At 47.2% G+C, this 21,263-nt stretch overlaps 1 protein-coding gene across 1 annotated transcript in view; it reads right to left on the reverse strand.

Moving 5' to 3' along the window:
* Positions 1–21,263, reverse strand: part of LOC119457450 (protein slit) — a 287,783-nt gene that overhangs the window by 119,952 nt on the left and 146,568 nt on the right. Inside the window, exons 5-6 of the mRNA XM_037719017.2 lie at positions 15,236–15,307; positions 4,270–4,341 (exon numbers count right to left, since the gene is read on the reverse strand). Of these exons, the coding sequence (XP_037574945.1) occupies positions 4,270–4,341; positions 15,236–15,307 (144 nt within the window). The remainder of the gene's footprint in view (positions 1–4,269; positions 4,342–15,235; positions 15,308–21,263) is intronic.

Raw genomic sequence — 21,263 nt, forward strand, 5'->3', positions numbered from 1 at the left:
GAGCAAGCATAAAAGCCTCATCAGACTGCGACCGCAGGAAGAAAGTACGAGAGGCCGAAATCCAAACATAAAGCAACACTTAAACCGAAGAGCCCTTCGTAAACAGATAAGCGAGGAATCTGTGGAGGGAGCGTTCTTCGCCAAACACAGCGAACGGGATGCACTACAATCACGATCGCGAAAGGCACGATGGCGCGCACGACTCGCGCGAGCCCGAACAAGTTGCATTCTCGGCACCCGCTGTGGGCGACCCTTTTCGCACAGAGGCGTGACCGCGGTGCGAGGCGAAGCTGCCACCAAGGCGGTCAGGTTACGGCGCCTAAGTGGTGACGCCGGTAATGGTCATCACCCTGTCATCACGTAATCTCCCTTTCCATCTTAATCTCAAAACAGCAGCGCCTCACATCTGCGAGTTTCGTGCAGCCGCTCGCGAAGCCCCACAGCGCGGCTGCGCATTTCGTCCGCTGTCGTAACGGAAGAACCAGCTACATTTACCGCGGCACTCGGGCGAAAGAAAGTCGTCCGCGCCGCGCGATGTGAGCGCACAAAACAGTGGGCGGCGCTTGCGTGCGAGTCTTTTGCACCCCCCCTCGTACATCTTGGCCCCACAAGTCCTGAGCAACGCTGCGCGCAACTACGGCGCTACGAGCGCCATTTCTTTCGGGACGAGCCTAATGGGACCTAACGACCCCTGTTCATAGGCGCGGAGGATTCCGAGACGCCCTCCGGCGGAAAGCTTCGGAGAACCGGTCAGTGATTTCGGCTCTTGCGAAACTCCACCACACGTCCACTTGGACGGAGCACTGCCAATCGTGACCGCAGCGAAGAGCTTGCGCCCGCCGCGCGGCAGAACTTGTTTGGCCGGCCGGAAATGGGCCACGGCAGTGGGCGCTCGCAGATGGACAGCAGGAAACGGCGGCACAGCGATGCAAAACGCATGTGTCGCATATGACGTCAGATGATGCGCGGTTTATGTCAAATCATGCGGCCTTTCCCGATTAGTGCACGGCGCGCGGGGTCCTTGTATTGCTGCGTGTGCGGATGTTCGTATATTCTTGGCATGATCCCACACTAATGTTGGGAGCGGGCTTTATTACAAAGCCTGCCTGGTTATGAACATTCTGACAGGTAGAGGAGTGACGTGGTGCGCTGTGTCAGTGTGCAAACCGCCGTAACACAAGCGTACGCGAGCCCGTACCGGGCATGACGCATAACAAGAGGCACATGAGGGGAAGCAGAAGGTGTTCAATGCCCGTTCAATGCATTTGAAATTTTCAGCCCAACGTAAATGCGGGAAGCAACTCGAGCGGTGCTAAAGAGCCGACCGCGTAAGGGAGCATGGCGTCGCACGTCGTAGGTGAAAATCGCCCGCTGCGCCATAATATCACTCGGCAACACTGAGTGGCCAGGTGATCTTGTGTTTCGAAATGCCCATCTCGATTTCGAGCGTTTTTATGTCGAGCGAGGACACATGATCACATTGAGCGAGGACACATGATCACAAAAAAAAAAAAAAAAAAAACACATGGCTTTTTTTTAAGCGATAGCACTTTGGGCCTCTCTGTGTTTGCTGCCTCCTTTGCTGCTCTGAACTTTACAAGACCCAACTTTTGCATGTTTATATGCATCATCACAGCATGAAGTCCCTGCCGTAAAGGTGAATATACCAATAACGAAAAAAAGAAAAAGAAAGTTCGGTTTTACTTAAGACCCGTGAGATCTGCATTATATCGCGATAATTTCAGTGGTTTGCCTTTTGGGCATTCCCCGTGGTTAAATGTATACACGCAGCTCCGACAGTGGTCAAAACATCGTAGGAGCTCATTTGTAGTCATACCTCTCAGTCGATAAATTATGCTCAAACGAAGGTTTTTTTTTCATATTTTTTTTTCTGCACACAGCGCGGATGGCCCCGAAATACACGCGCTCACTAATCATCGCGTCTATAGAGAGTTTTAGATTAGTGGGACGCAAGCGTTGGGGCCCCCCAGCTCTTGGGGCCGCGGTACTGCGCACGTGCGGACCCTTCTGCACAAGCGCACTACCCCTCTGCACATGCGCAGTACCGCGGCCCCAAGAGCTAGGGGGCCCCAACGCTTGCGTCCCCCTAATCTAAAGCTCTCTAATGTAGTCCGTTTCCCTACGCAAGGATGAGCTGATATCGCCGCTGTTTTTCACCGCACACACTACCACAACAAATGTTGCACACTTCCATGGAAAAGTCGATATTCTTCATCGCACAATCCACCACAGACCACCACCACGTGGTTCACGTTCGCAAAAGGCTAGCGTCGCCCCATTTTCATCATCCAGTTTACCACACACCGATGTTATCCGACACACATTACTGCTAATCTGGCCGGCAAGAGAATTGTGGAGGTTCACGTAAAAATAAAAAATAAAATAAATAAAAACGCGTATACGTGGCGGCGCCCACCTACACCAACCACTGCGCGACTGCAGCACGCAGAAAGCCGGCGGCGGCTGTGTTTTGCCAACCAGAGTCACCGCACGTGCGCCGGTGACGTCACACTGTGACGTTGCCGGTGTGGTGTGACGTACCCCAGGAGAGGTCTATTCTAGCGTACAAGCTTTTTCTGAACACGGGCCCAGAAGTCCAAGAACTCGGTACATCGACCACTAGTGCCATCTATCGGCGGCGGTCGCTAGGCGGTCGCGTCAGTCAATATGCAACGTCCTTAATAATTACCTGCATAGCAATGCTCTTAGATGAGCTATAAATCACTTCAGTGACATACGTTATAAACACATCCTCACAGTCTGGCTTTATTCCGAAAATTAATTTGTGTTTGACGGCTACATTAATGCGCCCATTGAAGCTCTTTATATAACGATGTGATTAGAAACCTTATATCAGAACAAAATACGCCTTAATTAACTCGCTCAAATCATTTCAGTGACGTAATCACTAGGATCACCATTATTATACGTGTCAAGTATATATGGCTTCATCTAGCGCAATGTCGCTGACGTTGCGCTGACTCTGTAGTGAAGCAGCATTACGGGGGCACGTGCCTCAGCTGGCCATCGTCACCCGAGAACATTTGTCTCAACAATAAGCCCGTATACGAGTCGATAACAATGTGCTACTGAATGTGCTAAAACTGGAATGATAAGGCATTAACATAAGTACTCATCGCGATAGGTTTCATGTTATTTTTATTTTTCTGAATACCACTAAAAGAAAATCAGTTATACGCAATAAATTATGTCATTTATTTAATGTACGTGGGCACTCAACGAGCACGTAAGGTATAAATATTGTAAATTCTGACAGTTCATCCAGCGACCGCTTCACTTTGCAGCCAGAACGGCCCTGCAAGACTGTTTCACCTAGGAACCCCTTTGTGTAAACGTTCATGCCGTGTACTTACCACTAAAGCTCCAAACTTGAAACATGATTCTCTACAAGTAAAACAAGGAAGTTCGTTTTTGAGGACATTTGTTGTGATAGGCTATCGGTGACAAAGAACAATTAAGGTTAAAACTTAAAATTGCTTAACCAGGGTTCTGTAGCGATGCCATCCGCTCGAAACCATGCCACAATCGTCTGCTCCCGGCTGGCTGAACCCACTGATAACTCCGACCACCGACGAAGCGCGACAAAGAATAACATCGGAAAAGTCCTCGCCGCAAAGTCGCGGCCAAGGACACAACTGTAGGGTACTTAGTCGAATAGATGGTTGAGTGACACCTTTCCTGAGCAGAAGTGAGCGCTAACTTACAACAACGTGTACAACGCGACGCGGCCCCAGTCAATCAGTCTCACGCAAAGATTACTGGGGAAAAATCGCGCGCCAATGTGAGAGCGAGCCACTGGCACGGCCGCTCAAACAAGATTATCTGTAACTTACTGCTTGCAACTTTGAAAATCCTTCGTACTTTTATCCGAACAAGCTGCAGCGAATATGGCATCAGAACATTCGTTACATGGCAATTTTTGTTTTATTGATACGACACCTGTATGTGTTAAAAGTCGACTGATTCAGAGTGACCCATATGTTACATGCCAGTAAAGATGTGTGGGAAAGTAGACGATGTGGCGCGATGCGCGCGCATCGACACTTGAACATGTAACAGTACAGTGAAAGATCACAAAGGAACGCAACACACGGAGGGACACAACGCCAATCCTGCTTACTGTGTGGTTTCGCGCTACATTTACAAGCCTGGAATACCAGCTCGCCCAGAATATTAAGCGCATGCACAACGCCGAAAGCTGTCATGAAAAGGCGATAGATCACTTACAGGATTTCCATGTTTCTGAGGCTACGTAGGGCTGCGTCGTCAATGCAGGAAATCTCGTTGCCGTCCACCTGGCTGAGAAGGAACGCAGAATAAGAACAGGGCAACGAAAAAAAAAGGAAAAAAAAGAAAGAAAAAAAGGTAGCTCACAGACATCCTTCACAAGCTCAGAAATTTTCGAGACAGAAAGAAAGAAGAAAACAGAAATATTCGAGGTCATCAGAAAGGAAGAAATGAATGCAGCTAAGTAACTGAAAACGAAAAAGATGGTACACCGCGCAGTTATTTACGTGCATAAGTGTGCTCTGAAGTGTCTACAAGTACCACCCGCGCACCCAAGCAAAGGAATTTTTAAGAATACTCAAGAATGTCTGCATATGGTAGCACTTCTTTTATAAAGTTCAAATGAGAGGTTTATAGCCTTTGTTAACGCGAATTAAAGGTACAGAATTAAGGCACGGCACCAATGGACGCAACTTTTTTTTTTTTTTGAGGAAACACGCAATATTCCATTATCTTTTTTTCTTTATATTTTAATTCAAACTTATTTTTAATAGCATGGAGCGGATTACGCATTTCGGCCTGTTCATGTAGATTACTTAAGGAAGTGGACATTAATTCAATGACAAACCACAACGTCCAGGTAGGTAACTAAGATATATAAACTAAATAACTTAATTACTCACTTTATGGCACACGTTGCAATTGCGAAATTAAAGCTGCACAGTAGTGAAGTCATGACTGCTTATATTCCAGACATCCTAAATCTAGCACCACTTTCAAGATATCCGTCCACAAAATCTGCTAAATAATGCATTGGCGTTCCATCTAAGGTTGTCTTGAACTGCTTGAAGGAAGCTTTTGAGAAAATGACATCTGGATCCCAAATGAACTTCTTACCGCATTTAAGGACGGGTATCTCGAAAGTGGTGCTAGCCGTAGGATTTGCGCTAAGTAGGAATCCTAACATCGCTACTGCTGACTATTAGTAAACCAAGGAATCTAGATTTTAAGGGAGTATGTTGTAACATGCTATCGGTGACAAATAACAAAGTTGAAAATTTTAATTGTTTAACTAGGAAACTGAGTGACGACTTCACTACTGCTCGGCTTCAATTGAACCATGTGCCTTAAAGTGAACAATGAGAAAGTTAATTTGCGAACGTTCCTAATTAAACCCGAACATTGAGATTTCTCATAAAGGTATTTTATGCCTCTTACAGAAATCGGCCTGAAAAGACGCAGCAGCGCCACCTGTCAAGGCAGTTTTGAATAAATATGTTTGAATTATACATTTGCATTCGCATCATCACTACACCGGGAGAAACCGGCCAGGTAGCCTCTTAAACAAAGACATTGCTGAATGGTCAACGACGCCACACTTGCGCACATCACCAACGCGTTCATTTCTGCGCCTGAGAAGATTAACCGATTACGCCGCTAACAGTCGCGGCATGAAGGAACTGTGTTGTGACAACAACACATGACATCCCTGCGCCTCTGCACCTTGAATTTCCGCCAACAAAAGCTATACATCTATACACAAACTAGGCAGACGTCGCGATGTTTGGTCGACGGAAGGAGTTGCTGTGAATATCTCCGCCCTCTGCAAGGGAACTGCACGTAGCCGAGGCAACCTTTCTACGGGAGCAGGTGTACATCTATATATACCTGGTGACCATTTTTAAATTTTACGGAATTTCTAAAAATCGCCTGTTGCAGGTTGCATAATTATAGCCCTTGAGCTGGATTATTCGAAGAGGGGGGGGGGGGGGGGGGACATCACTTGCACGAGAAATCGGAAACACGTATGGAACTAATTTATAAATTCACGAATTACTTCCTAATTATTTGACATCACGTAACTTTCATGGAGAACGAGCTAAAATATCTTCAAATCGTTCCGCAGCACGCAACGGCTCGATGAATGCTATGAGCGGTCCCTTTGAAACGGGGCGGTGCGTTGCGCCACCAAGCTCTTATTATTTTGCCTAATGTGATACCGATCTTTAAACACACACACACACACACACACACACACACACACACACACACACACACACACACACACACACACACACACACACACACACACACACACACACACACACACAAATTCCCGGCATCAAAGTCTCTAAACCACTATTGGGAATTTTGTTTTTGTACACCTCCGTTGTTTGTGGTCTCCCTACTTTTTGACCCACCAAACTTCCAATCGCTTCTTACTACTCTGTATCGCGGACATGAGTGAGTGAAATAACGTTGTTTGCTTTCCCCTGCTGTCGCTGAACCCAAGGGCTTCAAGGAGGCCAAGTCACACACGCCAGAGAGGAGGAAAGGCTTCCCGCGTGCACTTTCCTCCTCGCCCAATAAGAAGGAGTGAGCCAGATCAAATGAGCCAAGCTTTCGAACATGCAATACCAAAAGGAATGTTGCTGCTACTCATGCAAGCACTTTTCGAGCCAAACACAATATGAGAAAAATAGTAATTTCAGAGCTGGCCATGTCAAGATGCATATATGTGTCAGGAGGCAATCGGAAGTCAGGTCTCATGCGAATTTGAAGCGTGATCCAGTATGTAACAGAAAATACGAAAAGTAGGTTTTTTTCTACCTCGCTCAAGCACCGCCAGTAATTTGGAGGATTTCGCATGCAAACAAGGAATCGAGTTACGGCAATGCAAACGGAAGAGCCCAATAGGGTGCACTCGGGCGAGTTGCTTCGAAGATGGAATGCGAAGGGATTCACCCAGTGAGAACCGTATAGGCAACGTACACCTTTCAGAAGCGCTTGGGTTTAAAGTGGACGGAAGCATCAACCGGTCAGCAGACGAGATAGGCAAGGGACGTTTAGAATATTGGTGGAAAAAAGGCAGAGTAGAGATTGATACGACCGCATCCCTTACAGTCACGGGTAGCGGTACAAGGTAGATTATAAAAGGGGAAGAAAAATATTAGAGAAATGTACACAAAAATGCTAGATAAAAAACATGTATAGTCATCATCATCATCATCAGCCTATATTTATGTCCACTGCAGGACCAAGGCCTCTCCCTGCGATCTCCAATTACCCCTGTCTTGCGCTAGCGTATTCCAACTTGCGCCTGCGAATTTCCTAACTTCATCATCCCACCTGGTTTGCTGCCGTCCTCGACTGCGCTTGCCTTCTCTTGGTATCCATTCTGTAGCCCTAATGGTCCACCGGTTATCCATCCTACACATTACATGGCCTGCCCAGCTCCATTTCTTCCGCTTAATGGCAACCAGAATATCGTCTATCCCCGTTTGTTCTCTGATCCACACCGCTCTCTTCCTGTCTCTTAACATTACTCCTAAGATTTTATTGCCATAGCAATTATATGGACACTTCAACCGGATTTCTGCCGTCAGCGTCGCCGTCGCCGTTAGGTTCCCTATAGATAAAATCTTCGCCTCGCGCCGTATGCCCGAGCGGAAGCGTGCGGGGACGCGCGCTATCACGGAGAGCGAACGCACTCAATCTCCCACGCGCAAGCAAGGAAGCGGGAAGCCAGCGCCGGAGGGAGCGGAGGGGGGGGGGGGGGGGCACTTCTACTCTGCCAACAACCGCGCTCGTCGCTCGCTCGCACCGTCGCTTATCTCCACACGGCTCTGACCTTTATGCGCCGTGCATTCGCCGCTCAGTTTCCGTTGAAGCGATAGACCGCACGTACCTTCGCCCGTTGCTGCGGCGTATGCGCTTGCTGCCAGCGTTTTGACAGTCGTTGTCTGCAGTCATTCAGTGTGATCTATTCATGTCTGTTTGTGCGCGCTCACACCACGCTTGTTCAATCAGTTAGTAATAGTCGGGTCACATTGTCCAACGCACGCTACACATGCAATGCTGCCCGGGTCGGCAGTGCAGCGCTACAGGTGTGTCCCTTCGCACGCGCTGCCCACGGGAAGCGCTTCTCATCAACACCACCGTTTCACACGCGCCTTCTCGTGGTCATCGAGTCTCTCTTCATGTCGGTCTACTTACGCCGCAGCACACCTGCTTACTTAATCAGCTCATGTTTACTACAATTCATATTGCTACCAAAACCGCTCACCTTACTTCGTATGACATTGCTGTGTTGCTATCGCATTCATTGCTTCGCCCTTAGGGCGAAACTGACATTTTTCGTTCCATCGCTCTTTGTGCGGTCCTTGTTCTCGAGCTTCTTTGTTAACCTCCAAGTTTCTGCCCCAAATGTTAGCACCGGTAGAATGCAATGATTGTACACTTTTCTTTTCAACGACAGTGGTAAGCTCCCGGTCAGGATTTGGCAATGCCTGCCGTATGCACTCCAACCAAATTTTATTCTTCTGTAAATTTCTTTCTCCCTGTGAGTAATTGACCTAGATAAACGTATTCCTTTACAGACTCTAGAGGCTGACTGGCGATCCTGAATTCTTGTTCCCTTGCCAGGCTATTGAACATTATCTTTGTCTTCTGCATATTCATCTTCAACCCAATTCTTACACTTTCTTGATTAAGGTCCTCAATCATTTGTTGTAATTCGTCTCCATTGTTGCTGAATAGGACCATGTCATCTGCAAACCGAAGGTTGCTGAGATATTCGCCGTCGATCCTCACTCCTAAGCCTTCCCAGTCTATGAGCTTGAATACTTCTAAGCATGCAGTGAATAGCATTGGGGAGATTATGTCTCCTTGCCTGACCCCTTTCTTGATAGGTAACTTTCTACTTTTCTTGTGGAGAACCAAGGTAGCTGTGGAATCCTTGTAGATATTTGCTAAGATATTCACGTACGCCTCCTGTACTCCTTGATTGCGCAATGCCTCTATGACTGCTGATATCTCTACTGAATCAAATGCCTTTTCATATTCTATGAAAGCCATATAGAGAGGTTGATTGTACTCCGCAGATTTCTCGATTACCTGATTGATGACATGGACATGATCCATCGTAGAATATCCCTTCCTGAAGTCAGCCTGTTCTCTCGGTTGGCTGAAGTCAAGTGTTGCCCTGATTCTATTGGAAATTATCCTGGTGAATATTTTATATAATGCTGAAAGCAAGCTAATGGGTCTGTAATTCTTCAATTCTTTAACGTCTCCATTCTTATGGATAAGTATAATGTTGGCGTTCTTCCAGCTCTCTGGTACACTTGAAGTTGTGAGGCATTGCGTATAAAGGGCCGCAAGCTTTTCAAGCATGATATCTCCTCCATCTTTGATTAAATCTACTGTTATTCCATCTTCTCCGGCCGCTTTTCCCCTGGTCATGTCTTTCAAGGCCCTTCTAACCTCATCGCTAATTATAGAAGGAACTTCTGTATCCAGTTCATCACTATTTCGAATGAAAGTAGCTTGGCTGTTTGGGGAACTGTACAGGTCAGTATAGAATTCTTCCGCTGCTTTTACTATGTCATCGTAATTGCTGATGATATTACCATGCTTATCTTTCAGTGCATACATCTTGCCTTGTCCTATGCCAAGCTTTCTTCTTACTGATTTCATGCTGCGTCCATACTTTACGGCTTCCTCAATCTTTCCCACGTTATAATTTCGAATATCCCTAACTTTCTTCTTGTTGATCAGTTTTGACAGTTCAGCGAATTCTATATGATCTCTTGAGTTCGAAACTTTCATGTTTTGCCGTTTCTTTATTAGGTCCTTTGTCTCTTGGGAGAGTTTCCTTGCTGGTTTCCTTGGTGCCTTACCTCCCACTTCAATTGCTGCTTCTGAGATCAGCCTAGTTACGGTTTCGTTCATTACCTCTATGTTATCTTCATCTTCTTGTTCTAAAGCTGCATATTTGTTTGCAAGCACCAGCCTGAATTTGTCAGCTTTTACCCTTATTGCGTCTAGGTTGGCCTGTTTCTTGTTGACTAATTTTATTCTTTCTCTCTTCAAATTGAGAGGAATCCTAGACCTCACTAACCTATGGTCACTGCACTTTACCTTACCTAACACTTTTACATCCTGCCCTATGCTGGGATCGGCAGAGAGTATGAAATCTATTTCATTCCTTGTTTTTCCATTAGGGCTTTTCCAGGTCCACTTCCTGTTGCTGCGCTTCCTGAAGAATGTATTCATTATTCGGAGCCTATTCCTTTCCGCGAATTCTACTAACATCTCTCCTCTTGCATTCCTAGAATCGATGCCGTAGTTGCCAATTGCTTGCTCGCCAACCTGCTTTTTCCCCACTTTTGCATTGAAGTCGCCCATGACTACAGTATACTGAGTTTGCACCTTTCTCATTGCAAATTCGACATCTTCATAAAACTGTTCTATTTCTTCATCATCGTGACTGGAAGTTGGGGCGTAGGCTTGTACTACCTTCATTTTGTACCTCCTATTCAGCTTTATTACGACGACTGCTACCCTCTCACTAATGCTGTAGAAGTCATCAATGTTGCCCGCTATGTTGTTATGAACTATAGAAATCCTACCCCGGATTCTCTCTTATCTGGAAGACCTCTGTAGTAGAGGATGTGGCCGTTAGTCAGCACTGTGTAAGCCTCACCAGCTCTTCTAACCCTCTCTAAGGCCAATAATATCCCAGGCAATGCGTGATAATTCCTCAAATTGTCCTGCTAAGCTAGCCTCACTCGAGAGGGTACGCGTGTTGTACGTGGTGGTAGCGTGGAGCAGAGGTAGAACACCCGACTTCAAAAACATGTAGAGTATACCTGATTAAATCATGCAGGCTCGGTGACTATTTGTCACGGCCCCGTTTCAAAGAGGACGCCATTAAATCATCATCATCGTTCATGTTCAATGTGACGGCAGCGTTGAGGGGACACAGAGAATGAGGACTCAGAACAGGTGCTGTGCTGCGTCTTTTTGGAATGAGCTCCTATAAAAGAGGGAAGTGCGGCGGCCGCTTCATTTGAGAGCCACTCTTCGCGGTGCAGAGTGCGTGAGCAGGCAATTTGACTGAATAATTTGACGCCAGTTATTTCGGTCTACGTGGCCATATTGAAATGTAGGAACACGGAACTATTATGGCGTTTTGCTTCATCTTTCCAATATAAACATAGGCAGTAAGGGTTGTAATTGAGAAGCTAATTCGTGTAATTAGGTTAATCAGTCAATTGAGTCCTTTCTTTTTCTTATACATGGTGTGCGCCTGGGCATATCATTCACTGGTAGTGACGTGATTCGAGCAAATTTTACAGGCGCTTTTTAGAGACCATTCGAAATAAAACACTAAAAACTATATGAAGCGAAGCTTTCGTGAAGCAGTTAAACACCATAAAACTAAATGCGACACGCACAATTGTCTTTTCGTCATCCTGTGTGACGTGTCTTCTTTAACTCTTTTAGTGGTACGAGCCTCGAGTGACACTCTTGCTTCTTGCGGAGCACTTCCAGTTCACCTCCTGAGCCGACCGGGGACGAAATTCGAAATAAATAAGAAATAGTACAGTACAGCATTCATGGGTTTCATTAAAGATATGATATCAGGTCATAAGTTTAGTTACAAGTTGAGTTACTGATATGGCCGTAATACTAGAATTTATTAGGATTAACGCCGATGTGCGTGTGCCACTAAGAGACACCCAAGCCAAAAGATTAGGGTCGGCTACCGTTTTTTCTCTTTGAATCGATTTTCGGAATAAAACATCTATTACCATTTTATCTATTTAAAAAAGTAGTTAGAAAGAATGTCTTCTTCGCGTACAAAGAAGAGTTTTGAATGAGGCTCGAAGCCCGACAAAAGAGGGACGCAATCGCCAGCGCTCCGGTGTGAGCGACGGCGAAAGTACCCGCGTCGCCCAGAACCTCGGGGGCCGAGCACGACAGGCCACCAAGCGAGAAAGCATCGCTGAAAACAGGTTCGCCAGAGCGACGCGACTTCGCAGTTGCGTGCAGAAGAGCTCGAGCCATGCGTGCACTCGGATATCGATAGGATGCAGCGCCAGAAACTATACCCGCCGCAATATGGATGTGGCGTTGCTGCGCTGGCTAAACACGAGGTCGCGGGATCAAATCCCGGCCGCCACATTTCAATGCGGACGAAACGTCAAAAACCACATGTACTTATATTTAGGTGCACGCCTAAGAACCCCAGAAGGGCAAAATTAATCCGGGCGTCCCCCACTATACGGCGTGCCTCATCATATCGTGGTTCCGGCACGCAAAACCTCATAGTTTCATATTTATTTAAATTAGCGCAAGAAAGCGAAATCTAGTGCAAACCTTAATATAACGAAGGGGAAAAGCATGTTAACGCTATGGAATCAGTTTGCCGACTATTTTGGCAAATTTAACACAAGCCTGTCATCAATGAAGACGTGGTGCAAGGCTCGAAGCTTTCGCGGCCGTTACCGAAAGAGATTTTGAAAACTTAAAGCACCGCAATGCTGCCCTCGTGTAACGTCAGCTGAGGCACTGCAATGAATGGCCGCCTCTTAACCGAGTGTCATCGTCCTGGTACCTACGGCATTGCGTAGCGAAACACTTGACACTGAAAAAAGCTGCAATGCTACGTTGTGTAACTGGCACCCATTTCTGGTGTGCAAAAAAAAGCAGCATCTTACACTGCAGGTATATATACTCGAGAGAGGATAGGGCAGTCACAATGTCCTCTCCAATTTCGCCCTTACGCCGGAATCCACGTACGTCTTCTGATATGCGCCGAGTTCTCAGTCCTGCTTAATAAAACGGGAGTAAATATAACTGAAGCAGTAAGGCTCGGGCGCCAGAGAGCGAAAAAATCTCCGCCCAAGCAGCCCGTACAGATGGCTAACCAGCGAAGCTGAAACGGGCGGCCCCGCGGGTTTATCATGGGGTTAATCCCGACGGTTCATTAAAGTCGTTCTCAATTATTGGTTACGTACGTCTTTGTATTTCTTAATGAGATTACACACACGTTCGGCTGCGACGGAGAGAACGACGTCACTGATGGTATGCCCGCCGTCCACCGTTGTTGCATTGCCGCCTGCGATTCTTCGAAATTAAATTGCTTCAAAATTAAATCTGTCCATCACGTAAGACAATGATTAAACAATGGCTCATACCCCCGTAAGCGCGGCCTCCCCATTACGACGACAGAAGAGAAGTGAAATTCTACGCTGGAATTATGAGCGCCAACGAGCCAGCTGTGGAAGAAGACAACGACGCTCGAGATTGCTTATGATGAGTTTCTGCATACAGGCGACAGACGGATGAATCGGCTAGCCATATAAAGCTTCGCTGTATTAAGATGAATTTATGGCATCTGCGCACTCGTCTCGTCGAGTAGAGTATAACAATGCTGCACACCTAGGCAAAACGACGTATTACAGAAACGGAGCCGGTGTGAGTCCTAGAGCACTGCACGGGCCGATTTTTTCCGTTTTTACGTTGGGCGGCCCGCTCGAGCCCGATCAAAACTTTTATGGCGAGACCCGGGCCCGGAAATAATCTACGTTACCCGCCCGGCCCGGCCCGCCACCCCTTTACCTTAGGCCCGAGCCCGGCCCGAGCCCGACTCGAAACCGGCCCGAGACCGAAAAATAATGTTTTTCAGAGTTGAGACGCCCGAGAATAACTCGCTGCACGTTACATGCACACCACCAGAAAGCCCGAGCCCCGCCCGGGCCCGGGTCAAAAAGCACACGCCGTGCCCGAGCCCGGCCCGGCCGAGCCCGTGAAAAAACTGTTCTACCCGGCCCGGCCCAGCCCGGCCCACGGGCCGGGCCGGGCCGGGCTCGGGCTTTCGGGTAAGCCCGAGCCCGTGCAGTGCTCTAGGTGTGACCCCAACGAAGGATCCGATCGGAACAGTGTGCAAACGAGCACCATGCTCGTCGGAACGACTGCGCAAATTAGATCTTTAACGTGGCCCGAGACTAAACGACGCTGCAATCACAACTGGCCGAACTGAGGCCTACGTCGACCTCCTCAAGGCATAACTGCCACATAGGTGCCATCACCGACGGCGTATCAGCTCGTACAGTATATATGGAAGCAAGCGCGCCACTAAAGCCCGAGCCTCGCCAATCAGCGCAGAAAACAAGTGCGTAGGAAGGGGTTCTCATGCCGCCGCAACGAGGCTACACAATGTGCGCGAGGGCTGGTCTTCGCAAGCACTGAACTTGAGCACGCAACGGGGCCACATTCGGGGGCAGCGACGACGAGGAGGAGGCCGTCCCATGAGACGGCGAAGAACGCTTGCACGATGGCCGCCTTCTTCCTCCATCTTTCAGCATTCAACGTGCGTGCTCGGGGACCGGCACAAACATTCGACCAGAGGACGTGCCTGCTACCTGCCAGGACGCACAAGCCACGTCTTTCGGTCCAAGTTCTTTTGCAGCCACAGTTAACGGGCGTACTACGAGTAGTAGCAGCTGCTACTAGTATAGCTCGACGTCCAACTTCTTCACAGCGCCATGATAACGAGGACACCAGCACTATAGAGGCCTCGACAACGCCGTTCCTGCAAGCCGCACAACACGCTATTCCCAGATTTTTCAGAGTGTCGCACGTGCAGTCTGGAGATGACGGCTTCAACTGCCAAGTGTGATATAAACCACCCCAGCCTTGTGTAAAGCGCGGAAGTTCTGACGCGCGTCAGCGCCTCATATCCGATAGATTGCGTCTGCCTAAATCGTTGCACCGAAGAACATAACTCGATGCCGGACTGTTTGATGCCGGGTGACTTACCATCGTTTTGACGCGGACAAAAAAAAAGTTATATGAAACTGCGAATTAAAGACAGCAAACAATGTGGATTTCTGATTGGGAAGGACTTGCATTAGACGCAGCTCTGTACAGAGGGGCGCGTGAACATAGATTCGTCCACGCGTATGGTAAGCACCTCATCGGTACTCAGAGTGGAACAGCTTGAGCGTTTGTTGTCAAACAGGTGAATTAGCCTGCAGGTTTTCACGTGTTGAGGACTTCCATTGCAAATAGTTCGCTGCAGTGCTGTTACGGGAAACTGTTCATTTAGCTCAAATGTTCGCCGTCTTTCATTGCCAGTAGTCGGCGATTACGATTAGTGGGAACCAATACTTACAGGTTCTTTAGTAGCGTGGAAGCCCGGAGCATCTTCTCCCCCAGCGCAGAAAGCTTGTTATGGCTGAGGTCCCTGCAAGGAGACAAGGAGAGGCGGCGACTTTTCAACGCTGCAGGACACCACAAACAGCCCCACCTCGCCAACCATTCGGGAAATGTGAGCTAGAAGAAAGATCATCTGTACGCCGCCTTTTTGTTAGCTAACAACCAGTTGTATTCTTTAAGAATCAGTCCATTTACGCGATTGCGCTCTTCTTGTAAAGAAATTGAGCGGTTTTGTGATAAAACCGGCCCACATCGTGTGCGTTTACGCCGCTGGGCAAACTTTTGAACTAAGCTTTTAAGACAGAAAACACGAAATGCCCAGGGCAACAAAGGTAGAATGCAAAGAACATGCAAGCAACGAAATGGCAGCACGTTAGCTTGGCACAGGTGAGTTTTGATGCTGCAGCCGCGCAGTGAATCTGCAAAGGTAACGCGACAAAAACACGAAACTAACGCAGACAGAAGTAAATACCCCCGTCAGTCACGATTTCGGAGAGGTAACTGAAAAAAAAAAAAGAGAGTATATACTTTTTACGTACCAGAAAGCATTAGGTAACAAATCAGCATTTTTTTTAAAAAGTTCCCGTAACTTTTTTGTTTCACAAACAGATTATACTACAATGCAATGCCATATTAAATTGAAAGTGACGCGAAGGAAAGAAATGGCAACAACACTACGTTTTACCACTAATGAACACTACGTTTTTACGCAGTACCATAGAATATTGCTCTATCCCACTACGCGGCTACGTGTTTGAAAACCTTCCCCTTCGTTTCTTTCTGTTCTATGTGATCACAGGCAAGAAACCTTATTTGCAATATTTGGCGGTATGCTATTTATGAACAGCAGCTATTGCCGTACTGGCTACCTTACTCCTTAAGAAGACGAGTTATTTCAACAGATATCTTCAGGAACGCGGAAGTATTTTTAAAGCGAAGCTTTATATGTCCTAGCGAAATCGCCTGCGTACAGAAAACTGTCATCATCAGCATTGGCTCGAGCGTCGTCGTCTTCTTCCGCAGCTGGCTCGTTGGCGACCCTCGGGTTGCGCTCGTGCTCGGCACGCGCTCGTGCCACTGCTCGCCGCGTTCGTCGTCGTCGTCTTCTTTTACAGCTGGCTGCGTTGCCACTCATCATTCCAATGTAGAATTTCACTCGTCTTCTGTCGTCGTAATAGGGAGGCCGCGTTTAGGGGGTATGAGCCATTGCTTAATGGTGTATGAGCCATTCATTGTCTTACGTAAAGGAAAGATTTAATTTTGAAGCAATTTAATTTCAAAGAATCGCAAGCGGCAATGGCAGGCAGATGCTGCTAACCACGCCGCCGAGCAAACTCGAGACATCGAACGCAAGCGAAAACGGCGGAATGCGGGCATACCGTCAGCGATTTCGTTCTCTCCATCGCAGCCGAACGTGCGTGTAATCTCATAAATGAGAAATACTTTGAAGAACCCTCGGGATTAACCCAGTGATAAATACCGGGGCCGCACGTTTCAGCTTCGCTGGTTAATCATGTTCACCGAGTGGAAGGGCCATCGAATTTTTTGGATAACATGTCGAGCTAATTTTCTTGCGCGGTTTAACCAATTAACCTCATCGAAAAACCGCGAAAATGTCCCTAATAACTTACTCGGTAGTTAATAGACCAAACCGTGAAGTCCTAAAAAGTAAGCCACTCATGGCAGATTTTCAAAGTTAGGTTAAAAAAAGAATCAGAGAGGTGGTTACATGTAATATGCGGGAACACCCTATTTACATAACCCCGTTGTATAGTTGTGACACAGAAAACATCGCGCTTAACTAAAGGTCTTGTAGAGAGCGCAGGAACCTCTAAACATTTACGGAGAACAGGAGCTGACTCCAAATGGCACCACCTATGGCAATGACAGCATGCGACAGCCACTGAAACATAGCACGAAGCACAATATGCATGAAGTCGGGAACAGCGTAAATTCGAAGGCTTTAAATTTTCGATTACGAACGATGTTGGCCGCTGAGTACAACGTACAGTATACAAGACACTGCACCATCAGAATGGCACCAATCGAAACGGCTAAAAGTTACAAAATACTGAAGTAGAAGCAGCTGATTAACAAAAATAATGAGGTGATAATCACGCCGATAAATAAATGTCCAGTAGAATTCCCACAAAGAAAACTTAACGCGGAAGAAAATATTCACATATTTACATTAGTATATTCACATACTCGCAGTATAAGTATATCTATATACAAATGGGAAAGCATGTGACGACAGCAAAATACCGCACAGGGCACTAAGCAGAATCTACTATATTTGAATGCATGGGAACTGCATTCCATTGCCAAGGCATAGGACAGGGGCAAAAGCTTTGGCGTCAAGCCTGATATAAGCCAATAATAAGCACAGAACTCAGGTGTTCGTCAGATAAGTTAGCCCTGAATCTCGAATTGCCATTTTTTAATCTCGAGAAAGTTTGCTCACAAAGGAAGGTAGTGCCAAAAAGTGACATGTAGCCGCGGGCAAATTGCTTTAACTTTGGGAACTATTCTGAGGCTAGTACCACAGAAAAATTTCTTAGACTTTCTTTGTACTTGTAGTTGTAGACTGGAGTTCAATTATAACTGAAAGGAATCTGGTAGTGCATCCACACCACAGCTCAATGCGGTTTGGAACATTTGTACTTCCTGCTTCCTGGCATCAAGGTCAGGAAATCGTTCGGAAAATAGCGTGTGCAGATCGCAGAGCATTCTTGTCGCAAACAGGAAAGGAAATGCCGTATTAGCCGCAAGCTTCAATTCTAATTGAACAGCAGCGGAAATGCTCCCACTTTCGATTTTGTTCCTGTTCTTAAAAAAGCTCTTCTGTTTTGCCCGGAACAATTTTATGCCCATGTACAGGTCATGAACGAGGTGTACCTCTCCTTGCACCTTCACATTGAGCTTATTCAACAGGTCGGTTAAGTCGTCACTGAAGGCCAATTTCCAGAGCCACTTGTAACTGGACAGAAGGGGCTCATGGCGATCCTTGTGCGCAAAGAACGCTTTCTTCCTTCCCTAAGGATAAAGAGACAAAACCTTTCCGCAGTTCAGCCATCGGACAGCCGTGTAAACTCAAATTCCGTCGCATTTAGAGAGCTTAAGGGACTGGCGGTGGTTGAGTCCATGCGACCTCACTATACTAACCGCTGAAACAGCTGAAACAGAACATAGGACATGCCTACGTGTTTTTCACAGAGGGCGTGCTCGTGATAATGCAGTGAAATACATTGGCTTTGGGAGAGCCTGCCAACTTCAGCAGCTTTTTTATTTGCCTATACGAGTACTTTTTTTTTAATGCGTTAGGATTAGGAGTGTCAAAGTGGAAAGAAGTGTGTGAAGTGCGGGAAGCCGGTCACGTGGTATAGAGGGGATGGGAGAGCATAAAGGAGAGGGTGTAACAGCGATCAGCTGTCGGAAGTACAACTGGGTGACCGCTAACGCACTGCGCTTCGTACACACTGCAAAATGTGGAACGGAAGAGGGAAGACCTGGGCAGTAGCTGGCTGCAAGAATAGTGATTGGCATATAGAATGGAATTATCCGTATGACCGATGCTACACAAGGACTGCCTGTGTTGTCGGCCCTTCGCGATGCACAGCTTCTCGAGGATAAAAAAAAAATCATTCATCCGCCAGCGTTGCATCGCTCACGTATCAAGAATAAGTGAATGGAACCAATGCGCAGAAGCTTGGGTGACGACTACACAAACAGCACACGAATGTTTGAAGATGAACGTTGCGTGAAGGTCCACTGAGTAAGCGAATGACTAGCGATAGTAAGTCTTTGCTGGAAGCTATTACAAAGTAGAGAACGTCTACGTTCCAGGCCTTAATTATGCGGGGCAAGAAGAAACCTACCACAACTGATCACACCCGCAAGCGATCAGGCAGAAAATAAACAATCAGATAGCTACCGCTCCTAGTGGGGTCGTACTGAGTCAGAGACATAACAAGCCGCTGCTTCAAAGTGATTGGCAAATCAAAAGTGAAGAGCAAAAGGCACTGTAATCCTGATTTATTTCAGAAGCGAAAAGTTTGGGCAGCTTGGAATACACGTTTCTAGCCCCGATTCTAGTACTAGTACCGTATGCGCTGCTCGCTACGTTTCGACGAAACGTAATGAGCTCTGGAAGCGCTTACATGTCCTCTAAAGCTGCGGCCAAAACTTCGTGTCGCGCACCCAGTCACCGTCTACGATATCCGCCAAAACGGAAGTTTGCTGAGCCACGCCGGGGCGTCATGCACATACATTGTAAGCAGGGAGGCAGCTGAGGAGACCAATAAGCACGTCACCACGTGATAAAAGATGGCGGCGCCAATGGGATCGTCGTGAAAAGGGTCTATTACCACTGACGAAGCTTAAAGCTTATGTCCACCCGCGATAAGGCGTGCTTCCGCGCGCTCCTGAGGCAGTCGGTTTCGGTTTCACCCTGAAACCGAGCCGGAACTTCTCGCGCCAACATGCTTCAAATAACTGGTTTTGAGACGTTCTAAAACCAGATTTGTTATGGGCTTGCTATTAACTGCAAACGTCCAGTTGGCATTAGCGGCCTAACGTAGCTAATTAAAAAGTTAATTAGCGAATCTTAGATAATTATGTTGCTAAATGATCCGACGCAAATTTCTCTTGTGCAATATTGTTGCGTATCTTGGCCTGCAAAAGCATTATTGCGACTCGAATCTCCTATATTGAATAACCAGAGACAGTCGTCGCTGAAAAACCCGCTCTGTAAAAACACAATGGTTACGTACCATCTATTTTTCTGAAACAGCACGCCGTCTTACGGATGGCTGGAGCTTAGTCAAGCTGCATAGGTGTAGCTTTCTTTTTCTGATCACTGATTCTTGTTTATTTTTCTTTACGCTGGAAATAAAATTACTCATTCAATGATTTATTTATTTAACCTTTACTGTTTTTGCTATTGCGTCCTCCTTGTTGATCGGCGCTTGTTAGCGTTTCCATATGTTGTGCTGTACATAAAATGTTCAGCAATTCATGCCGCACAGTACCATTTCATGTGGCAAACAAATTATGCGTCAATAAATGCGAACCAAAGGGCCTCGAAGACATTAATTACCGTACATCGCGTCTGGGCCTTCCGTTCTTCGGACGAGAGGCGACCTCACCCTTTTTCTTAACTCAATCATGTAGTAACAGGCGCCGTAAAAGGGCATTCCAACGCTTTCTGCCTCCCGCGCGCTATATGCCCGAGCATTCCGTCAAGAGGCCGAAACATCTGGTTAAAAACGGCACAGCGGGTTCTGACACAGATCGGCGTTAAAAAATGTGCCGTGCGATCCCGCTTCGCATTCCCACGAGGCTCCACTTCCCACACGTGTCACAGCGCGCGTCCTCATCTGTCACTGCCTCGAAGAGTCCTGCAGCGCGTGCCTGGCGAGACACGGGCGAGTGAACGAAAACGGCTGGTGACGTTCTTAGTTATCGTGTTACAGAGACCGTGGGCAAAATGGAAAGGCAAAAGTAAAGCCGAGGGTTTGTCCCACCAGCCAGAGGCGTTGATGCCCCGCGCAGCTCACGCACTCTAAGGCAGGTCCCGTCGCGCAAAGTGTGACCCCAATTCACCAATAGCGACGGCGCACCATTCGCAAATACTTGTGAGAGGTACTCAATGTGTCACGGTCTCGCTCCTTCGCCTGCTCCAAGTTTGGCGACGCAATCGTTTCGAATTCTGCGCCAGTCTTGAAGCGTTAGTGCTGCGGTGGCACTAGCTTTACAAGCTTTTTAAACGTGTTGTCGAGTTTATGAACGCAAGCGATAGTAGCACGGAATTAAGAGCTGAACGTGCTCACGTGCTCCCAGCGCATATATGCAGAAGCACAGGAACTCGGAACTATCAGCCGAGGTAATGCCAACTTATTACACTACATACAAGGGCAGTGTGGCTGCGAAGAACAAGAAGTCACAGGCCTGCGCGGCACGCGCAGCACAGTCACAGCGTAAGC

The sequence above is a fragment of the Dermacentor silvarum genome, chromosome 1, assembly GCF_013339745.2.
Source record: "Dermacentor silvarum isolate Dsil-2018 chromosome 1, BIME_Dsil_1.4, whole genome shotgun sequence".
Classification (NCBI taxonomy): domain Eukaryota; kingdom Metazoa; phylum Arthropoda; class Arachnida; order Ixodida; family Ixodidae; genus Dermacentor; species Dermacentor silvarum.